General features: G+C 39.6%; 1 protein-coding gene across 1 annotated transcript in view; it reads right to left on the bottom strand.

The window, feature by feature from the left end:
• Positions 1 to 7,297: 7,297 nt before the first annotated feature.
• The window catches only part of LOC140236194 (DNA damage-binding protein 1-like), a 28,624-nt gene continuing 11,694 nt past the window's right edge, over positions 7,298 to 24,227 (bottom strand). Inside the window, exons 10-25 of the mRNA XM_072316162.1 lie at positions 24,074 to 24,176; positions 22,735 to 22,810; positions 21,905 to 22,013; positions 21,183 to 21,361; positions 20,150 to 20,313; positions 19,313 to 19,420; positions 18,549 to 18,756; positions 17,282 to 17,619; positions 16,473 to 16,637; positions 15,789 to 15,883; positions 13,889 to 14,059; positions 12,411 to 12,520; positions 11,335 to 11,504; positions 10,408 to 10,510; positions 8,892 to 9,015; positions 7,298 to 8,024 (exon numbers count right to left, since the gene is read on the bottom strand). Of these exons, the coding sequence (XP_072172263.1) occupies positions 7,944 to 8,024; positions 8,892 to 9,015; positions 10,408 to 10,510; positions 11,335 to 11,504; positions 12,411 to 12,520; positions 13,889 to 14,059; positions 15,789 to 15,883; positions 16,473 to 16,637; positions 17,282 to 17,619; positions 18,549 to 18,756; positions 19,313 to 19,420; positions 20,150 to 20,313; positions 21,183 to 21,361; positions 21,905 to 22,013; positions 22,735 to 22,810; positions 24,074 to 24,176 (2,304 nt within the window). The 3' untranslated portion in view covers positions 7,298 to 7,943. The remainder of the gene's footprint in view (positions 8,025 to 8,891; positions 9,016 to 10,407; positions 10,511 to 11,334; positions 11,505 to 12,410; positions 12,521 to 13,888; positions 14,060 to 15,788; positions 15,884 to 16,472; positions 16,638 to 17,281; positions 17,620 to 18,548; positions 18,757 to 19,312; positions 19,421 to 20,149; positions 20,314 to 21,182; positions 21,362 to 21,904; positions 22,014 to 22,734; positions 22,811 to 24,073; positions 24,177 to 24,227) is intronic.

Here is a 24,227-nt window from a genome sequence, read left to right as displayed (position 1 = left end):
CGGCTTTCATTTCAATTTTTTTCTTTTTATTTCTTTTGTTTTTAACGAAAAATAAAGGGGGACGTGAGCCGGTTGCGCCCCCCTCTGGATTCGCCACTGATTTATGGCTTGCGTTGTCTGAGTCTTTCTCTACGCGTTCTGGGCTATTTTTACGTCCGCTCAATTCACGACGTAGAGAGCTACTTGATGCACAGATCATATTGGGGCGCCATTTTATTTTTAACACCTCGCGTCCTAGAGTAATCTAAAGCTACTTTTCAGCACGACTCAGGGAGAGAGGAGAAAGTCCAATATTATTACGCACTCGTCTCAAACGTCAGCGCCGCAAATCTAAAGCTCCCTATTATGTGCAACGAACAGAACGACTCTTTGATCATGGTTTGTAAAGAAATGAAAGAGGGTAAAAACACAAGTTACTAATCTGTTCTATAGCAATGTCTGCAAGTCGTACGTTCATTTCGAGGTTTGTCCATTTTTTTTTTTATCTTTTACTTTCACTTACGCGAATGTACAATAATAAATGACAATAATAGTTTAGACTCTATACATCATAAAGAGTATTTTCTGCAACATGTTATTACAAATAACGTCTTTTCCGTGGGTCCCTGCAATTATAAGAAGCCTACATTATTTCTTATTCCTCATTTTGATTAGCTATTATAATCTTACATTATTGTAATGATTCGCTATCGTTTGTTTACAATATTCTTCGTTAAAAGAAAGAATGGTGAAGTGATGATGATGGCATTAATGTAGCGCCATTTGTATCCGTAGAAACGTTCAAAGGCGCCCGGCTCCCACATTATGTGTTACACATCATTCACAAAGTTGCCGGAAAAGATAGGCTAAGTCTTCAGTTTAGATTTGAAGGGATTGAGGCTGTTTTGTATACTATTGTCTTCTTCTTTTTCTCGAAAATGATAGCAAATTTGAGTAGAATTGAACTGCGAGTTATGGCCTTAGCTGATCGATAGATTGCACATTCTGTATGTTTACATTATAATCATAGCCTAGGCCTACGTCTTTATTGCTTTCTGTGTACATCTCCATGCTCTATAGATCACGCACGGTTCTAAGGCCTTGTGTATCGCTGCATTCGTCGACCTTGGCTACTACACAAAGTGGACTTTAGAGGAGCCCTTTCTTCGCACTGTGTACACGAAGTTCGATCGCAGGAACAATCGAATTGGTTTCCCTGCGGTAATTGTCTAGGTACCAGTACCACAACTGATACATTATGGATAATAAAAAATCTCGGCTTAACCTTTTCTTTCATAATCGTGGGAAGTTGTTTTGTTGATGTTTGTGTCGCTGTTTGTTGTTGTTATTGGGTTTGTTTGTTTGTTTGTTTGTTGTTGTTGTTGTTTGTTTGTTTGTTTTTTTTGGGGGGGTTGGGTTTTTTTTTTTTTTTTTTTGGGGGGGGGGGGTAATGCAAGTGTCCTGTCTAATAGCAACAAATGTGACACACATACAGAGTGATATATTGTAACTACATTTAATATTGAGCCCTTCAGAATTCTGGCATAATATTATTATTATTCTCTACGTATCTCGCTGTGGCATCGATTTTTTTTTCCAATTACAATGTATAACAATGAAACCAAAATGTAATAAAAGTGACTAATTGGATTTAGATGTAGGGCCTACTCGTCCAATTGCTGCCAAAATCCAAGTCTTTCTCTGATGTCTTCTCCCGTTGCCATGGTAACGAATTACTTTTGCAAAAATATATATTTCCAATTACACAATAATTAATTGTAATAAAAGTGACTAAACTTATACATTAAGAATTACCAGTTAACTTGTAGTGAAAGTCCCAGTCATTCAAGGTCATGTAAATGCTCAGGAAAGTGTGTTGCCATGGTAACATTTTTCTTCAAAAATGTTATACCGTATATTCGTAATGAAACATTGTAAAAACACAAGAAGTGTCTGAGAATGTTCAATTCTAAGAAAAACTTTTGTTGGTCATCAAATTACTCTATTATGATCAATATTGTCACAATAAGACGTTTGAGTTTGTTTGTATGTCATAACCTTAGGGGACGTAGGCCTTCATTTGTACTTTGCTTTGATATCTCTACAAGTGTGAATTATGTTTCTTTAGTGATGTCACTAAAGTATAATGTGTCTTCGTTATAAGTGCAGCCTACAACTCCACATCAGAGGAGCATAAGTAGTTCTACCGTGTGCGGTTGCACAGTACTTCTTAGCTGGTTTGTATGTCAGTGTGTGGATTCTGTTTGTGGTTTTTGTTGTTAGTTTCCATTGAAGTTTTGTTGATTTATCATTGTCGTTTTCAGAGGTTGGATTTTGGTATTTTTGTTTGTGTTTTTCCTTTACCTTCTCCTGTTAGGGGAGGACGCGTTAGTTTCGCATTGATTTTCTCATAATTGTTTTCTGATGATTTGGAATGTATCTGCAATCATCGGAAATTCCGTATGCGAAGGTGAGGAAACTCCCTTAATAATTATAATGTATTGAATGAATGAATGAATGAATGAATGAATGAATGAATGAATGAATGAATGAATGGAATGAGTGAGTGAATGAATGAATGAATGAATGAATGAATGAATGAATGAATGAAATAATTAATTAATAATGTTGGCCTTGCATTGTTCTGCTTCACTTTTCCATTTTCATTCATGATTATTTCTATGACAATGACGGTAATGCAAATACTTCTCTTTTCATTGATTACTCTGGGTTTTTTGTGTGTGTGTGCACATATGCTATTAGAATTTCATACACAGGTTGTACAATATTAGACAAAGACGTCCATGTATTTATTCCTGTATGTGGTGTTTCTTGTCTGTTTCTTTCTTAACAAGATAATTATATCAACTAAGATTTACTCGCTTTTGACTGTCTTTCTTCATTTCAAATGTTTTCCTCAAGCTGTTACAGAATGAATGTACAATGTAGTACATGTTGTCATTAGATGCATTGTGCAAAGTGGGCGTGGCCTATTTGGCCCACTTCGGAGAAGATGGATCGAGATTGGAATGATGCCATTGGAGGCGAGGGAAGAATAAAGTTTTCTTGTTACGTATGTCTAGTATGGTGGTGGTGATTTCTTTGCTGTCAGAAATGATATGTGTGACAAGTTGTTGTGGCACCAATATTTTCCTTCCTTCCGTAACAATGTATTACATTGTATCATTTTCTAGTAACTATCTGAGAACTTGTGTGTCACCGTTTTGTTACATGTACACGTGTATTTGGACAGACATACAAGAGTTTTTGATACAATACCATTTGGCAGTCTCCAGTGCAAATTCACACACAGAGCCACATAAACACCACAAACAAACAAGTTGAAAAAAAAAGAAAGAAATACCACTGCTTTTCATCCTTTTTCTCTTCTCAACAGATGCAATTTTAATGTCAAACTCTTTAGCAAAAATTACATTTTCACTCTAGTACATACATCACATAAAACATCATCCATTCAACGCCTTATAAATGCGGGATCCCAAAGACATGGTTGGTAACACCACAATATTAATTACAGGATGTACAATGATTGATACCATCCTAGGAGAAAGCTACACGTAATTGCGACGTATGAAGTTACTTTGTAGCATCAAATTACAATGGTGTATGTATAGTTTTATAGTGTGTTTAGGTGCATACACAGTCCTGGCCTTTTGCATACATTAGTATGTACCTTGCTGAAACTATGATCAATCAGTTGCCCTGTAATATGATATCAATGCGCTAGACCAATATGAATTTCAGATAATATGCATGATTTATGTTACCTTTACAAGCTTTGAAATCAAGACTCTTATCGTGACCTTTGAACCTAAATCTCTATCTGCTATTAACACAAACCTATCATTTACTAGCCCATCTGCATTTATTGAAAATCAAGAATTTAGTTGGGTGAACTAATCATCAATATGATTCTCAAGTAACCATGTACACTTGCAAGTATTGAAAATTACAAATCTCCAGTGACCCTTCCCGAGCTCTCCTTAACTCATCGAGGATGGACTGATTTTGCCATCACAAACATTTTAAATAGACACCTGCACGAGTATACTCGGGACTAGTCTTCAACAGGTTAAGTTTTGTTCAAAAACTACAGTGTAAGTCAGCGGAGGCACAAAGTTTGAAAACTAATCATCCATCCTCAGTGTGTGGAGTTACTTTAGAATTTGAGCTTGACCTCTGACCTTACAAAGATCCTAACCCAGTCTCGTCACAAAATTTGCCTTGTCTCAACTTACTTAACCTTTGGAAATACAGTCTACCATCTGCGCAAGATTTTCGATCATCATCATCATTGTACTAGGTCGAAAGAAAGTCAATTTGGTACTTTAATCATTCTCATCAGCTAATCACAAAAACAGTACCAGGGCAGCTGGATGGATGAACAGCCAGAAGACAAAATGATTGACAGAGTGTTTTATGTTCCAATGTGCAACTGATACATTTCACTCCCATGTTAAGTGAACACAAACAAAACAAGTCCTTCATGCACAGTGCAAAAATTTGTCCTTGCAATAATCTGCTCAATCTGCATGGCTGAAGAAGAGAGTCGATGCAAAAACCACATCCTGGATTTCTCTTCATACACACCAGTGATTTTCATCGACTTCCTTCCTCATTCCAAGTATTGTTAGTTGGAGTTCTTCATTGCAGTTGCACATCAAGGTACTGTGACTAGATAATCAGGTGTTTCTAAAGTGTGCATTTTGTTTCGCTTCATTTAGTCAAGGGTACACACATATAGGCTTATTGACTGCTGCCTGCTAGTGGCTATGAAAAAATTGATGATTTTGCAGCAAAACAATGCCATGCCATAAGTATTTCAATATTTTAATCAAACACTGTCACACCAGCAGCATGCACGTCAGGAAATCACAAGTGAATATGTCGGAACAATTCTAAGCTTTCCATGAAGAGGAATTATCAACAAAATAACGATAGTCGTCACAGAGATGAAACTTGTGATAGTCACTGGATCAATTTATAGGGCTATTGAGTTCAGCGAGTGCTGCAGAAATTAAGTACTTATGAGCGTCGTACACTACATTTACAGTGTATACCTTTCCCAGACTGTGGTATACAGCTCAGTATGAATACCATAGATGACTGTGCTGTTCTAATTGAACCAATTTCAGTTTTCAATAAGATATCGTAGTCATACAGAACTCTATGGGTTACAACAGTGAACATTACTGATCATTCCTTCAGGCACATTATAGCAAGAGTTGTGTGCTGGCTCTTCATATAGGGATGCTACAAAATATGCATGCCGCAACAATAATTCGCAATCTCCTTGCAACCGCTTCCTACACAGAACTATAGAGTGTTATGGTTTATACATGACCTACATAAACCTACATGGCCTTTTCATGATTGGTTGTTGGGAGATTTTTAAATGTCAGGTTCAGTTCGCTTTGCTGCTAATTCATTATCTTTACTTAGATGATTTATATTTGAGCAAGATAAACTGAGTTTTGGCATGATAAGCTATATTGTGGTACAATGAAAATAAGCCTTGGTGTATAATATACCAGGTAATCTGCAATCCAGTAAAAGTGGAAATTTTGTGTGCAACTAATTTTTTGTGCTTAGCCTTGTAAGATGAAGTTTGCATGTTTTAAATTCCGCGACATCAAAACACAGAGCAGTATTACACAAGGGAAGCAAAAATGATTTGCATGTTCCTCTATTTGCATTGCCAAATATGCGAAAAAGTCTACATCACAAAAAATTCCACTTTTACAGTAATGTATTAAATGCAAAGTTTTATGCACAAATCTCTGGATAATCCGTGTTACAGATCTACTTGTCTGATATTAAATGAATTAATGTGATAACAGCTAAAGGTTCACCTTCATTCCCTGATGGCACAATGCCTTTTGACTATCAAGGACTAAATCATCTACTGCAATAAGTAACAATCGAGTAATACTTTGGTTTTACAGATGCAAATACTGATAGCATTCAATAGTGATAACAATTGTATCCCTAATCACAGTGATGATGATGATGATATGTGCGATGAATACCTCCAGGTTGAACAATAATATCGCAGCTGTTTTCTTCTTGCAGAAGGCTCTATGACCCCGTTTACAGTGCATGGCTGGGCCAAGCCCGGGCTGAGCGCAGGCTGAGCCTGGCCTCAATTACAGTACTCGGCCCCGCAATTGTCCGTTTACAGTGGAGGGCTCAGCCCGGGCTTTTTATTCAAACCCTTCAATATTTTGTCGTAGAGGCGCTCTGCTCGTAAAGAAACAACTATTATTGGGAGAGTGCCGGTCACAATTTGGTACCGCATTGGCCCAATTTGCGTTTACAGTGAGAAAAGGCCAGGCCGAGCCCGGGCCGAGACTACCTCCAGAGCTTGGCGAAATGCCGCATTTGGTACCGCATTTGGTACCGCATTTGACCTTTTGAGCGTTTACAGTGCAAGGAAGGCCGGGCTGAGCCCAGGCTGAGCCCGGCCTTTTCACTCACTGTAAATGGGGTCTTTGTTATTACAGTCACAATTAACACAGAACTGTTTCCTCACATAGCACAAATTGATTATCTTCACCACTTCACTTCACGTGCTTATTCCTGTCTTAGGATCTTTTAAAAATTGCTGGAAAAGTAATGGTTTCTTATCCCGTCATTCGTACAATACAGCAGCCACATTGACTTGGTCAATCAAACAAAACTGTGTGGTGACTAAACAGATCATGATTAGTAGATGGCTAATATGATATTGATCTCGATCATATCTTGTTGATGAAACAGGACTGCAATCACACGCAGAGTTACATCTGATTCAAAGGACTAACGTTTGGATACTGCAATTGATTGTAACTTGTCATGCAACAGGTGACCATGGGTCTGATAGCCTCGAAGTATAATAGATAACTTACCGATATCAGTAATACTGCAACACATACACGGTGTCTATTTTAAAAAATCTTCATGCATGCTAACTGTGGTGAAGTCATTACATGCAATTCAACTAGAGATAAAAGCAACAGAATGGCTACCACTGTAAAGACCATGCTAAACTGGTATTTGAACGTGTATCAAAGAAAAAGTGGGAGACTTAAGGCCACATGCTCATTAGTGCTCCATGTGCACCCTATATATTTGCAGAGTTTGTGGCATAACAGCTTACACGTACTGTGCATTAGTACTAGAGTAGGCTGTGACACTTAAAGTACTGTATACGCTGTTATTTTCGCGTACAGATATTTTTGCGAATGAGGAGGTCACACACAGTTTCGCAAGGTATTTTTTCGCGAATTGACACCGACACTTATTTAAATGTACTACTACTCTTAAAGAGTCTAACGTCCGGCGACATTTTCGTGTGTTGTTAAATTCGCGATCCAACTGTGATTCGCGAAATTCGCAAAGATTAAACACTCGCGAAAATAACAGCTTACACAGAAGGTTCATTCGTGTATCTACACGATGTAACTTAGTTCTCTCACTGCTCCTGCAGTACTTCCACGCTGTAATGAATGCCAGTTGATTTCCTCCGCAACTTCTGGTTGCCCGCATGATCATTCACTCTGATTCGTCAAATCTTCTTAATAGCAGAAAAACAAATATACCCACTCACGTAGAAACATGCTAAATATGTACAATTTCTGAAATTTCCGTCCGTCTTCACAGGCATCTGATTTCGTATCACGCAATGTCCTCTCAACGAACTGAAGTTCCTGGCTCGCAAATTTGGCAACACTCCGCATGGAACAAAGGTACACAGTGCCCAACAGATAATCAGCCGAAGAGAAATGTTCAACGGGTGAAGAGCAATGCAACAGTCATTACGACATGCATTTCCACTTGCTCCTTCCAGGTCAGAGTTCATCTCCAGAGTAACTCCATCCTTCTTCCTAGCTCTCTCTCTCTCTATCAATGGGTCTCCAGACCCCGCTAGACTCTGACCCCTCTCGACCTTTGACCTCCCGACCTCAGTGAATCCTCGTCAGCTCCTCGATGATCTTGATGAGGTCATTTGCAGTGCAGTCTCTCTTCATGCCACCATCGTCAATCTAAACAGCGAAACAGAAAACAAACCAGCTTTCTAGTCGAGAGTTAAGAATAGCCTTGTCTGCAAAGCCACATCTATTGTGGTTGGCTGAAAGAAAAGCAACTGTAGTAATTTGTTATCATATGAGGAACAACTCTGATTGAAATGAAGGAATACGTTGTATCTGCCTAGCCACAGTTCATCATGTCACTGGTATGGTATATAGTTCTGAGATGGCTACATTTTTTTCAATGTTTTTTTTTTATAACATGGACATCGGTTTTTACATAATTATTCTTGCATCCTTCAGATGAAGGACCAAAAACTGAGTACTATGACGATGCTTACAAGTGCTATATAACAGATGTTTGTTTGCAGGAGTTGCACAAAATATGAGGTCAATCAATGCATCATTGAGACTTTGATTTGGATTTTCTTGTCTAGACCTGTCTGTCATCAAAATCACTTTTCAAATCTTATAAATATTCTTTGTTCTCTTGTATCACTGTTGAAGAAAAGCAAGCTTCTGTAATGTTTCTCCATCAAGTACCTACACCTTATGAAACACTGTACAATGCACAGCAAAAACGATTATAAAAACTAGAAAAGAACTCGGAGGGCGCAGACCTCCGCCAAGCCAGCAACTCATATCCACCCATGTAACACACATGCAATTTCCCAATATGGAAGCCTTTTGTTTACGCCATCAGCTTCAAGCGCCTTGTCCAAGCAGAGCACACGCTTTAGCGCACGTTCGTATGGAAACCTGAATTATGCACAGCTATAACTCCCAAGTTCATTGTCCTCATATGTCAAAAGATCAAAAATGTATAAAACATCCATAAATACAAAACCTAAGAAACGAGACCTGCAAGGCCAGACACTTTACCTGAAGACCCTGGGCTACCTCATCCATAGTGTCCCGGCTCAGGTCAAGGAAGCTCTCCAAGAGGTCACCGTCAATGAAGTTATCCATCGGCTCCGTCTTCCGCTCCGAGTAGAAGGATCGCCAGGTGGAGGGCGGAACAGCAAGTCAGTCAAGGAATCATTTAAGTTACATTAACAAAGTCGACTCCGAACAAATAAACAATAAAAAACATAGAGCAGATAATGTTGGGGCTTGAATTTTTACTTTGTTGTAACCAGAATTTTGTTACACCTGTGTTCGCTGGATTGCATTGTACAAGGGAATCTTGTTGTAATGAGGACCCCAAAACCACAACAATTACATTATTGTATCGGCTTTCTCACTATATCATGGTAAAAAAAACATAGAAATAGGAAAGTTGGGACGTTCAGAACTACCTTGTAATAAGAAGTTTGTCATACATGACCTCTTTATAACGAGATTTCACTGTACTCGGTCTTGAAGTGCATTGCCAAATTACATCCCTGTTGACTTTCTTTTTTTTTTTACAACAGAATAAAGTCAGGAACAGAATTACGATCCAGAAAGTTATGGAATTTTTAAGTTTCACATTTACACAAAATGGTGATACATGTATTAGTCACAAACATGTGGTATGCATATGCAAATAGCCAATGATGTCACAGTCCTACAAGAATCCCATCGGTTTGTATACAAAAACAAATATTGTAACAAAAATTTTGGAGCCAATAATTTAGCAACTGAAATCCCTTGACCCTAAAATCATCACTGCCTGATGATTTTCGAGGCTACAGACTCAACCTGATGCAAAGGATACTGGGTTCTAAAACCAAACAGAATGCTATTCTTATCAGAATCAATCTGGTACAAAGAAAACAATTACTTCAAAAGAAGTGGAATATATCACTGTAACTGTGTGGATAATTCAGACAAGTCTCATTATTTACAAGCAACAGAATACTTAATGCAATGACACATAGACATTAACTGTTTGTCAGAGAAAAATGTGACTGGAGTTCAGCCAAAAATTGGAGAACTGAAAGAATGGAAGTCATCAAATGTTTCGACGAAAAGAAAAAGAAAATTTGTTAGACATGCGAAATAAGTTTAATCAAGAGTGATGCTTTTGGATCCAAATTTGATAAAAACATTCCAAGACAGATTAAGCAAATAATCTCAAATATCCATTTAAATTGTAGAAGTGTCTGGCACACTTTGAATTCAGGTTTTCTTTTCTTTTTTTCTTTTTGCTTTTTTTTTTTTTTTTTTTTTGGGGGGGGGATGTTACTTGTTCCCCTTTGAATTCATCTACTGGTCTGCTACTCAACAGAATAAAAACACTTTGTATATCACAATCAAGAACTGACACCAACAGAATGTCAGCCTTGCCACACATTGAAATATTTGACAGCCCACATAGTAATTTCCCATGACTGTTGTGCCAAACAGTCAAGTTTTACGTTGACGGTGGTGATGTTTCAAATCATTCCGCAGCTGATGGACAAGAAAAGGATATAAGGAGTGCTTGATCTTGCCAACACTCTTGATGACTTTGGTAAGCTTGTTCTGCACCTCCAACATGAAGCGGTAAAACTCTTCCGAAAGCTGCGTCACCAGGCCTGAAGAAAGCACATGCACACATAGAAAGCTCGCAAAATCAACTCTGTTGTCAGAGCATTAGGTACAGAGTGTAGACTCGGCAAAATACAGGATTTGTGTGTATGTGTTGAAAGAAATAGGATATGATATGATAAAGTATATCGTCACTGGGGTGGCAAGACCTTGAATCCGCAATTTGGTAAAAATGACTTTTTTGGATTAATGGTCAGATAATCAGTTAAGTGAAGTCCTATCCAAATCCTACATGTCTTGCCCCAAAAATGAAGCCACCACGGCATGTCGAAGGAATGTCTATCCCATTGGATACAGTGCTTTGGCTGCCATGTTTTTTTGCTCTCCTGAACATTTGACATTCTGTAGATACGAGGTCTTGTCGCCCCAGCGACAATATGCTATATCTAGTGTTTTGTTTTGTTTTGTTTTACTCAGCTGATATCAACAAATATAGCTCAACGTAAATACAATGATGAGCTTCATTTCTACTTCATATCAATACTGTTGAACTACATTGTACGAAATATGGTAATGATATGTCTAACACAGCTGTGAATGCATTTCCATTAATTACACTATCATTTCTACAATACATGATTTTTTATTTTTTTTTAAATCAGAAAAAAAAGAAAAACCAACAAATTTTGATTGCTCATAACCGAGTCTGGGTAATGATAATAAGAAAAAAGGAATACATACTAATTTCTGTGACGTAACTTTTCACATTTGTATTTTGTTTTATTTTTTTGATAGGGGAAATCATTGTGCGAAAGATTTTCCAATGGGACTATCAATGGCTAACAAAAGCAAAGTAATAAAGAATTCTTACCCACTGAGCCACTGATTGTGCCAAACAGGACGCTGCCCGTCGTGGGAATCGAGCTTTCCCCGATGTTCTGCATGACCAGTGAGCCGTGACGGAAGACATTGACAAACTCGCCCAGGTGGAACAGCCCGACTTCCTGTAGGTGGCGTCGTTCCTCGTCTGTTGTCGCAGCGCTGCAGGGGGGCCGGTGAAAGTTAGACAAGGTCAAATACAGGGAAACCCTGTTGTAACACATCTCCTGGAGAACTGATTTTACCTTGTTACGACCACTGATCTCTGTAAGAGATATCTGGATGTCTCATTGGACCATTTACACTGCACAAACAAGTGAAGCTGTCGTGCCGCCATCTTACTAGGCACACTCTATGGGCATTTGCAAGCATTTTCCAACAGAGGCTGTTTCATTCACAGATCAAGTGATGTTGTGAGCTTCATATACAAATATATGGGCGATGTGCGGGCAAGATAGGGATGTGATGGCTTCAAGGCGACTGGCCTATGAGATATCCAGATACCTCTATAAAGATCAGTGGTTATAACCAGCACCTCCTCATAAATTCTGAGATCAGCGAAATACAAAATGCCTACAGGAATCTGCCCCAGTATCATTTGACACTGCATGGCTGCCAACAGTCAACCATCAAAGTCAGGGGGGTTTCAAGAGCAATCATGAAAGTGCCTGTGTGTTACATAACATGTCACTGAGTAAAAGTAATTCCCAAATCAAGAAGATTTAATATTTTCTTGCCCAGGCATACAGAAAAGATTGAAATTTTCAGGAAGCCACCTGAAGAATACAGCAGATTTGGCAGATCCGACTAACTTTTTTTTTTCTTTTCTATTTTTGCAAATATCTTCAGCAAAGAACCAGCTTAGTGGTAGGTAAATTCGCAGTGCTGGCACATAGCACACTGAACCGACATAAATCTGTCCAATGATACAATAAACCCAAAGCAAAGTACCTACTTTAACTTTGGTGCATCAAGGTTAGTTTCTTACAGTGTAGTTATCACTTTTGGTGACGGCATTGAGTATCACGTGAGATTTGGCTTCAAAATCAAATCACAAGCATGGATTACCTGTCCTTTTGGCAGGAGAAAAGGTTTGAAGAATTCTCGGCTCCCAGAAAGGTGTCGTCGTCAAGAATCTCAACAGCTGACATCCAGTTTGGATTGTAGTCTCTTGCAATCTGTGAAAGGACAGAAAATTTCATGGTTATCATCTCATTGGCTAAAACTGTTTTTCATCATCATGCTCACAGAGACTCAAATTCTCCCGCATTCGACGGGAGGTCTTGCGCCGAAAGCCCATTTTTGCAAAATCTCCCGTTCTCCCGCTGAGATTTAATTTCTCCTGCCCTGGCTCTGTGTCTCCCGCTTGAAATGATTTCTTACTTAGTGTCAAAATAAGTCTGAGATAGCAAAAGCGAGCATCTAGAATAGTTGCGCTTCGCGCACATCAAGTTGGAGTCTCCCGTTTGCTAGGGGTTTCAGGTGGGAGATTCTCCAGATCAGAAGGTGCTTGGGGTTGGAGTCTCTGTGCTCACCATCACTATTTTGTCACTGATTATTTCAGTAAGAGACAATATTTGTACTGTTACAACCATAAAAGCTACTTCAGACATCCGATTCAGCCGGAAATTATCATTTAGCATCATCAGCATTATTATCATCACCATCATCATCACCACAATCATCATCATCAACAACATCTTTGTGAAGATTACCATCATCATTATCAACATCATCATCATCATCACCATCCAGCATTATCATCACTATCAACATTACCATCAACATCATCACCATCATCATAATCATTAACATTATCATTAACATCACCATCAACATTATCACCATCATCATCAACATCATCCAAGTGCCTAACCTTTTCCTCAGAATCTCTTGAAAAACCTTTGTTTTTGTTCTCTTTTCAAAAATCACTGCCAGCTTCATATGTGACAGAACAATATTCATCTCCGCCAAGGAGGTTAAATTTTCAGCGACGTTTGTTTGTTTGTTTATTTGTTTGTTTGTCTGTGTGCAAAAGGACTCAAAAAGTTGTCAACGGATTTAGATGAAACTTGCAGGAAAAGTTGATAACGACACAAGGAACAGATGATCAAATTTTGGTAGTGTTACTGGAATTTTTATGGATTTCTATGAACTTTTTTATCTCTTTGCTGATAGGTTAATAATGAAGTTCAAGCTGTGCATATTTGGGGTTTGCATACACGCTATAAAGCATGTGCTCTGCTCGGGCGAGGCACCATGCAGCTAAAAGCTTGGATGGATGGAAATTAACCACTTGGCCGAGATCTGCGCTCTCCGAGTACTCTTCTAGTTAGTGTATTGTTGCATTCTTGTCTGTAGTGCATTTGATATTTTAAAACAGGGCCTGACCATCATGTTGAGGTACTTATTCCTCTTTAGACCATTGTTACCAAATTAACATAAAATTATCGTCACATCATCCTCACTACCACGGAAGTCATCGATTGCCACAACCCCCACAGATCCACTATCGGGATGCTCTACATGGTATGAAGCCCACACACCTCCTCAAGGCAGCCTTCCATGGGTTTGTAGGCTAGGAGTGTGATGGATCTCATGAGGTCTCCGACGATGATGAAGTCTCCCTTGGTCTTGAGGTAGAGCGCCAGCACGTTGTTGTAGTGGTTGCACTCCACCCGCAGCGAATGTTCCGGGGTCCACTCAAAGAGTCTGACCTGCAGGGGGGGGGGGGGGGAATGATATTGTGCCATTTTAAACACTGCTATTGACTGTACAGGGGTAATGCACTTGCTGAAATCATTCTTATTTCTGCCTACTTTTAACCTAGAGCAGGAGGTCTTGGGCATAAACCACATACTCTAAATGAAGATATGAAGAGTTTGTTCGCAAAAACCGATAAGTCCATTTTTTCAGATTTTGAAGTACGGTTTCTGTTATTAAGTACAAAATAATACCTTTTAAATGATATCGTCTGTTGAGAATGAGAAGGGCGTTAAGTTGTCCCAAACACTATGGGTTTAGAGGCAACTTAACGCCCTTATCATTCTCAGCCGACGATATTTTGGTCACTACATATAAAGGTATATTTTTGAAGTTATGGTCAAAAGCAGCAAAAATTTACTTGTTATTCTCTTTATTTTTCTTGACCTTTAATCACAAAAATCTCCATTTGACAATTATGGACTTGTCGGTTTTTGCGAACAAACTCTTAATATTATACAAAACAATTTAAAAACTTCTTAAACTTAAAAAGAAAATAGTGACTGAAATGACAACCACTGACAGAGGTAAAGACAAAAAGCAGTGACAACAATCATAATCAACAGTCAATAATACAGAAGGATACAAGGGCTCACTATCCACCAGCATGCTGAAGTAAAAAAAAAAAAAAAAAAAAAAGAAAAAAGAAGTATCCTCACACACTTACTGTACATGTTAACGTAGCTTCCCCCTCCCCCACATATATGCACACACACATACACTCGGACACAAAAGCATTGTCAATTCACGTAGACACAACCCAAACTTGCCTTTACCCCATTAGACCAAGATACTGTAGAAGCTGCTATTTTCGCAAGGATTTTATAATTTTCAGGAATTTTGCAAATAACTTTTGGGCTGCATATCTAACAGTATGCAAAAATATTGAGAGTGGACAGGCGTTTAGTGCATTTACTACAGCTTTGATGTCAAATCACGAAAATGGCACCTCATAAAAACCTCTGTGACCTCTTCTGCAAAAATATTCATACGCGAAAATCACAGCTCTTACACAAGAGCTTCAAATTGACATGAATTAAATTTCATGACTAGACGTGAAGAGCTCCTGTCAACCATAACAGCAAGAAAAGGACAAGTCCACCTTCATATACATGTGGATTGAGTGAATGCAGCAATATTAGTTGAGAACACATCAGTGAAAGTTGGAGGAATATCAGACAATCCGTTCAAAAGTTATGAATTTTTAAAGTATCTGCTCAATTACTGCTGGATGAGAAGACTACTGCAGTGCATGACGCCACATGCGTACCACGATATAAGGAAAATAAAAAGAGAATTTCACAAAACTTTATTTTTTTGAATAAAGTGCACATTTCTTCGACTTGTTACTGATGTATGTTAAAGGTAAAATTATTCCCCTTGCCTTCTGAAAGACAGAAGTCGAGTGTTCTTTTGTTATGCAAGAAAAGTGAAAATATGTTGAATTTTCTTTATACTTTCTTTATACTGTTGTACACATGTGATATCACAAGCTATAGTAGTCTTCTCATCCAGCTGTGACTGAGCAGAAACTTCAAAAATTCATAACTTTTCAACGGATTGTCCAAATTTCCTCAAACTCTCACTGATGTGTTCCACTAATATTGCTTCATTCTCTCAACCCACATGTCAATGAAGGTAAACTTGTCCTTTAACTTGGAGAAAAGTGGCTGCCAAGCTTACCACGCTGTTGACAGATGCCAGAAGTTTGCCATTGAACTCTACCAGCGAGTACGGGGCCCCCTTGACTTCCTTCTCGGCCACTTCTTGCAGCTTGCCTGGAAGAAAATACACCACATTTTTGCACGAAACACCAGCAATAAGTAACAACAAATAAGTCAGGAGCCGATATCAAATACACACATATCATTATGATCTCTTTCTGTATACATCAATCCCTACATCTGCCAATAATCCCAAACATAGAAAGCTGCCTCTGTGTGGTGTGAAAAGGGAGCTTTAAAAGGGACAAGCATTTGGGTCTCACAATATCAGTAAATTACACACACACAAAAACAGCAACAACAAAACAAAAAAAAAAAAAAAACAATGAATACACTAATTTTACTATGAATTCCATTTAGTAATATTTTAATATCCTATCTTGGCACTGATATGCTTCAAATAAACAGACAAGCAAACAATCTAGGGCTGAGTCTTCAGAGCACAATTCTCAAAGTCTAGCAAGTGTACGACGAGAAAGCTTCCACACGCACTGATCTAACCAGCTAACAGCAAAGTCGGATTTGATTTCTTGGTATCCAGTGAGTGGTGCTGTCTACTGTTATCCGGACTAAGGAGTTCATTTCAGGCCCAAACCCACTCGCACGCACACACCAAGAGCCTTCTATTAAGGTGCCACCTTACCGTCGCTGTACTGGAAAACAACTATCCTCCCCGCTTTAGGCTCCGCCTCCTCGGCGTGCACGTTGGCCACACCCACAATGTAGTACCAATTAGAGTCGTTACACAGCTTGCATGAGACCAGACTGGTGGCGAACTCGGACGGACCGAAGTGATGGGCGTGGAGCACTAGTGGAGGAGAAAGAACAACCAAGGAGAGGGGTCAAAACAGGTCAAAGGTTACTCTGAACAACTGCTGGTTTCCATACACAGAGCAAACTTGGCTCTGCCTGGCTCGCAGCTCATAAAAGAATTTAATAACAAAGCTGTCTTGACTGCAGTTACCATTATGGCTGTGGCTGGGAAACAACTATCAGCTGTATAAAGCATTTGACATGCTGCTGCTGGAGTGACAATTATTGCAGTTTCCAACTGCATAAGTCTCCATCTACTAGATGCAAGTTCTGAGTCCACACAGGGACAATTTTATATTTAAACTACTATATCAGAACAAGGAAAAAGAAAATGATGTGAATAACTGATAAAGTAAACTACATTTCTGTGCATGCACAGAAGATAATTCAAACTAATTTTCAAGATATGCTTCTAGTATAAAAGAGTCAACCTTTGGCAAAACATGCACAATATTAATTCAACTAGTGCATGAACATTCACACAGACTTGAGAAAAATCAAAATTTTGTTCTTGCAACAAAAATGAAAATTCAGAATGAAAGGGCAATTGAGGCACCTCTTTTTGCAAGTTTTAGGGCTTTTTTTTTTTTGTTTTATTGTGTTGAATTTTCCTCTCTTTAGCATGGCTCAGTCCCACACCTTCAAATGTGTGTTGGTCAATGATGAGCAGTGAGTGGACCTCCACCTCATCACCGAACGATGACCCTTCTCCGCTGCCACCCGCCTGGCCCGCCGCCATCCCCTTCCCACCGCCACTCTTGGTGATGTTGAGGGCGCTGGTGCTGGCGCTCTGCCGCGACAGGGTCGCCCCGGGATCGGCCAGGTCAGTGCGCGTGGTGATGACCCCAAAGGTCTGGGAGGACTCCTGGTAGGCGATGCGCAGAGGCGTCTCCCCCAGCGGCACCGTCCGGATGTGAAGCTTCTGGATCTCGTCGATGCTGCCAATCATGAGCGTGGTGTCGTTGCACAAAGCCAAACTGCCATTGAGAAGGAAATGGAGAGACAGACACGACAGACACAGAGTTAGACAGACAAACACAACAAAAGTGACAGACAATGAAGGAGAATCTGTACCTATTCTGAAGTCAGAGATATATGTTACAGTCAAGGAAACTTGGAAAGATAGAAAAGCAAAGAAAGAAACATACAACTGTAAAAGCAGAACACAAAATTTTTAATACCTTATCGTCGCTGGGGTGACAAGACCTTGTGCCTGCAATTTTGGTGAAAATGACTTTTTTGGACTAATGGTCAATTAATGGGTTGAGTGATGTCCTGTCCAAATCCTAATTGTCCTACTCCAAAAATGAAGCCACCACAGCATGTCAAAGGAAAGGCTATCCCATTCGCCACAGTGCTTTGGCCGCCATGTTTTTTGGCTCTCCTGAACATTTGACATTTTGTAGATATGAGGTCTTGTCACTCCAGCAACGTTATGTAGGTTTTGATGTCTTATATCCGTTATGATAGTGCAGTTCCTCCTGTTTGAGATTCCATTTTCTTGCAAAAATGAGGGACAATGTAGGGCAGAATGATTTGCTTGTCTACTGCATATGCCATTTTACACTACTGTGCAAGTCAATACTTTCGTGTGATTGATTTTTCGCACTGAGCAGCTCATAAACATATTCACAGATTCTTGAATATGCGCTGTGGAACTGTCGACCCATTCAAAATGTGAATAGAAAATTGTGAAGATATCTTCACGCGTTTCAAAATCTGTGCTAGCCACATGTAGCGCAAAATATGTGGAAATTATTGCACTGCGAAAATTTCCATGTTTACAGTACTTCACAGTGATTTAATTTACGATTCTGCAGTAAATTACTTTTTTTTTTATAGTAATGAGCTTGTTGTTTGTACGTTCTCATTAACAGTACAGCTGTGATGCAATCAGTTCACTGACCTGTCTGGGTATCCCTCCGAGTTGAGTGGACACATGTAGCTGACCTCCTTGAGGTTCACGTTTGAAAACACCAGTTTGTGGTTGCTGGAGTAGATGACCGTTGGCCGGTCCGAGCAGGCAAAGACGTTGACCGTTGAATGAGAGCGGAAGGTTTTGAGGACTGTCGGCTGCGTACCAAGAATGACCTTCTTCCGGTCTGACATGTAACCTGGGTTTTGTTGTTGTCGTTTTGTGAGGAAGATTACATTGGTGTGTGCAGTTACTATGAGAATTGTTTAAAAGGAAGTTGTTTTGTACAAATCAACTTTCAGAGTCAACATGATCTACTCATATTGCAACATCTTGAATAAACCCAGATGCACTCCTAAGACAGGAAACAACGTTCACATGCCACATTTATAGCACATACCCACCACCCCTATGGTATCATTCAAACACATAAGGTCATGTACAGTGTACAAGATGAATGAAAAAAGAAAAGTAGTAGCAAGGAGTAGGAGGGAAGGGAGGAGGGTGAAGAGGAGGAGGAGGAGGAGGAGGAGGAGAAGAAGCGGGGGAAGGAGGAGGAGGAGGAAGAGGAGGAAGAGGAGGAGAAAGTGGAAAGAGGAAGAGAGGAGGAAGATGAGAAGGAGGAGGAGGAGGGGGAGGAGGAAGAAGAGGAAGATGAGAAAGAGGAAGAGGAGGAGGAGGCGGATGAGAAGGAGGAGGAAGAGGAGGAGGAAGACGAGTTGATTATACAAGACAGGAGAAACCAACAGTCTTACCCGTCTCTGCATTCAGCTGGAAGTAGAAGAGCGAGCCATCTCCAAGCGCACACAGGATGTAGTTCTGACCCTCGAAGGTCGTCAGTAGGATTGACCTTGGGATGATTTCTGTGAAGAGATCAGGCAGTTCTCAGAATTTGGGGGTGGTTTTTGCTTTTCTACTATGCTAGTCTCACACTAACGACAAACACTGTTAATACGATCCAACAATGAGCATTATCTTTTTATGGTACTTTATAAATTGTAAGAAGTATTCAATACTCCTACTAGAATTCAAAGTAGATGGCACTAAAAAAGGAGTGACTTGCACTTGTTGCAAGAGTTAACACATTTTTAGGAAGTGTTTGCGCACTCAGCAAGCATTTGCACAAAATCTTAGACAAAATAAGGTGTAGTACGGCACAGCTTTTTTACTACACAGTAGCTTATAGGGGTTCCACATCAGCCTATGCATTTGATTGAATATGCTCTTATACTGCACTTGGAAATCAAGTGGACAACGATTTATAGATAATAATAACACTAAATGGTTTTATTTCACGTAATACCACGGAATATTAAACTTGCTAGGACCAATAGTCCCGGGTATCCCATTCAATATCTTCCAGTATAATATAATTGATCTTCACAATCACCATCCTATCAATTTATCTTTTTGTCAATTTATTCATTCATCAGCTACAAATCTATCTACCTATCTATCTATCTATGTACCTACCTACCCATCTATCTATCTATCTATCTATCTATCTATCTATCTATCTATCTATCTATCTATTCATCTATCTAGCTATCTATCCATCCATTATCTACTTATCCATCATCTGTTCATCTTACCTCCTCCAAGGCTCTCAACGTGCATGGTTTCCATACTAGGCAGCTTCAGGATCCTGGCCGTTATGTCTGTCCAGAGTCCCACAGCGCAGAGATCGGTGAAATCAGCGCCCTCCTTCAAGGGAGTTACGTCCAGGCAGGCTACCTCATGTTCCATGGTTGTTGTGCTGTAGGGAAGAGGTGGGGACAAGTGTTATGCCAGTGTTGTTTAGCATTGGGAGCAGTGATTTGAAAAAAAATGTTCGAGATATCACATTTTATGTTACGTGTAGGTCAGTTGTATCACAAAACATCCTACCATGAAAAAAAAAAAATTGGATAAAGCCTATAATATACAGAGATATCACTATTTTTCTCAAGAAAGCATAACTGTAGACGGGTCTTGCCCAGAAACATCTTTATTACAATTCACGATTTGTATATTTAACATTACTTAACATTAACTACACTGATTCATATTTTCACATTGGCGGTTTCTATCCCTAACTCACATTGTAGAACTATTTTGAAGCACTAAAGCTGCGTTTTTGTTTCATCTGCAAATGGTAAATAATGCCTTTAATGGAAATTTTAGGGAAGTCAGTTAGAATGAAAAGAGGATCTACCTGAAGTTATTATGTACAAGGAAGGGACTGAACTATGATACCACTTGTTGCCTGAAAATTGTCATCCTTGAATTGTGGACAGTGGTACTACAATTTGTATGTTTTGTGTGCTGTCCATTGAATGTGACATCTTTGGTGTCAGGTGTTATGTGTTGTGTATCAAATAGTGTATTTTGTGCATTGAGTGTCATGTATTGTTTGATAAGGTGTTGTGTGCTGTGTATTAGGTGTTTTGTGCTGTGTAATGACAGCTGAATTAAAAATGAATGAAGAAGAGTTCACTGAAACTGGTCCAACCTCAATAGTCATGCACACTGAAATTTCATCTCTGACAGCATTTCATATTTTTTCTTCATGTAAATGTCTTAAATTCTATTAAACTGAACATAGCAACTCGTGACATGTATGTAGAGGCAGGAGAGATGGCATACCTAACTTGCTGGACCTCCCCTTCAGAGATTTCTAGGTAGAAGACTTCACAGCCGGCTGCGCACACAATCTGGCGTGTGTTGCATGCTGCCACGTTGATATTCCTGCCCGAGGGAGGGCGCCATTCGCTCACAAGACGCTTCGTCGGTGCGCTGACTAGACGGGCTGATGCCGCTGTGATCTGACACAATTTTTGCAGAGGTAATATTGGAAATGTCTTTTAACGAGAGAACCATGGGTCTGGTGCTCACATGAGCATCACAATGTTTGCCCTCAAGGCACCTTACCTACCCCCTAATTTGGGGGTATTTAGGCCCCTTAGAGCCCCCTGGTGACATTATAATCGTTTGTAAAAACTATGAAACCTTCCCCGTTGGTGATTTCTGACAAGTCTGGCAAAGAATCCAGCCACCAGTTTTCAAGAGAAAGTGGAAAATGTGAGAATTTTATCACAGGAAAAACAGCATGTAACTCATTCTGAAACAATCAATTCAATAGCTCACTCGAGCCAAATCAGCTTCCGTGAGGTAAAAACTGAGTACATGTATTCAAGAATTAATTTCATCTCGGTCTCGCAAGCAAATATACAGATGAATCTCCCCTCAGAGAGGGTTTATGTAGTAGCCTAAAAAATATCATCATTATTCCCTGCCATTGAAAAAAAGCATTTGTGTAGGGGATGAAGGCAGGAAAAAGGTCATCTTCACATGCATAAGTCTCTCACCTGAATGATCTGATTGTACTTGACATTGCCACAGAAGAAAGACTGGTGATCCCCATCAAAGCCAGGCAGTTCAGTTTCTTCCACTTCCTCACCATTCAACATCAAGACCCTGGTGAGCAATAGATGGGATTGGGCACCAGTCTTTGATCACTTCAACTTTAAATGCTTTTTTGTAACCAATTGTGCTTTGCTGTAACACTTCATACAGGACTATAAATATTCGGCATCAAAACTGGGAAGATTCCACAGAGCAATCAAGGAAAAATTGTATGTAATGTGCATTTCAATGGCCAATTCAATTACTACCAAATCAGGGAGGAATTTATCTCTTGTAAGGATAAGTAGCGATATATATTTTCTCCAAGATGCCTCCTCTACAGCCAGGGAGAAACGACAGCTCTGCACAGTATACAATCATGCCACTGAAGCACGAAATAGGTTGTCACTCTTACACATGAGATTTTCATAACTCAACAACGACTGACGACTCCTAGGCAAACCAATTTATGTTATTGGGCCCTGGAGAATGTGCTGGTGTCATAATACTTCATCATAATCAAAAACAAACAAATAAACACAGTATCTCCCAGGAGCAGCACTAGATATATGCTTTGAATTTAATTGTGACATAACAAGTTTGTTTTAATCACATTCATTACAAATAGGTTATTCTGTGCAGATCATTGTCCATTTTCACTACTTTAGTAATCTATAATAAAAAGTCCTTCAGTGATAAGTATCTGAAAAGCATTCATATTCTTGTATAAGTTGCAATGCTTCCAAGAGGCATATGGTAAATGTAAAGTGAAACCTTACATCAAATGTCTCACCTTGTTTGACCAACAAATGAAAGCACCAGAGTGTCATCAAACTGTGAGTTGACGTCAACTTTCAGAGGCCATATACCTGCAGAGAGAATGAGGGAGGGGGGGAAATTAGTCTGGTATGAAGATTTGCAAATTTTTTTAAATTAATCATGGGCCCCCCTTGTAGGCCAATCATAACAAGAGATTCAGTGGGTTTAGGCTCTCTTGCAGGCTGAAGAAAGTAACGGCAAACTTGGATGCCTTTGGGTAATCACAGTGGTGATAACACAGGGCAAACCCATTTCATTCTGTTTGACAGTCGGATTGGACCAGTAGGTACCCAGCTTTTCCAGGTTTTATTGGTCCATTCCTAAAAAGTTTTTTTTTTCTGTTTCTTTTTTTAATACACCTCAATACTGAATTTGAATAAACTCTGTCAAAAAATGTGCCCACTACTGGCACACACATCAACATGACATGGAAATAGCGTAACACTGCTGAATCCATGAGGCAAATCTCTCGTTTGAAGAAGCTACACCCCTGTAGACAATGCCAGTGTATATCTTGGCAATCAAGGACTTAAAAACCAAAGATATAAAACACCTGTTTCTTGACCCTGGCCTAATCTGAGCATCAGTCGGGGGGGGGGGGGGGGGGGGCACCCGCGAGAGGATGAGATTGTTTTGGTTTTGGCATGGGCTATGTAGCTCCATGGTGCGTGCGTGTGTGTGTGTGTGTGTGTGTGTGTGTGTGTGTGTGTGTGTGTGTGTGTGTGTGTGTGAGTGTATACATTTTCGTTATTTATGGGTCAAATTTTTTCGTTCGAAATTTAAAATGGATGACCACAGAATTTCTCAATAGAATATAAAATTGAAAACTTTAGAAAAAATAGAGAAAATTGAGTTCACTTTGAATGGTCTGCCACGGGCAGATATCCTTATCATGCTCTTACGTAATATGACAGCTGTTGTAGTCATTAAACCCTGGCTTGGCCTCCAGGTTTGCCACGCCTGAGTAGAAAGTTATTTTGCAATGGGCAAATACATATCCTCCCACTTCTCAAACGAGGACTCGTTAGGGGGGTATAGCACCCCATCAGCTTCGTTTGCCAATGGGGTCTCGTCTCAAACGGGGGTTTGACGGCATGTCCAAAGTATCTTCCAGCAAATATCATGTGTGGTTGCACAAAGAAAACAATGCTACACTGTATGCCCAGGATTTCTTTCATCATGGCTACTGCTACAACACTGATCAATTCAGCGCTTATTTACGTCGATGTCGGGCAATTTGTCAATCAGTTGCACAGAACACCTCGCGACAGAAGAATTTCATGAATTTGAATAATCCTATGGACTGTACTTACCTTTAATGCCAGGCAGGTCAATACTGGCATGCTCGTGTATTCCAATTCCATTTCGGATGATGCGAAGTGAGCCCTCCTTGTATGCCCCTGAGCAGGTAACAAGCTATAAAGCAGAAGAAAGGCATCACCACATGTACAAGCCATATAAAATTAC

The sequence above is a fragment of the Diadema setosum genome, chromosome 12 (genome assembly GCF_964275005.1).
Source record: "Diadema setosum chromosome 12, eeDiaSeto1, whole genome shotgun sequence".
Classification (NCBI taxonomy): domain Eukaryota; kingdom Metazoa; phylum Echinodermata; class Echinoidea; order Diadematoida; family Diadematidae; genus Diadema; species Diadema setosum.
Note: the sequence above shows the minus strand (reverse complement) of the source record. Positions and strands in the feature narration are given on the sequence as shown.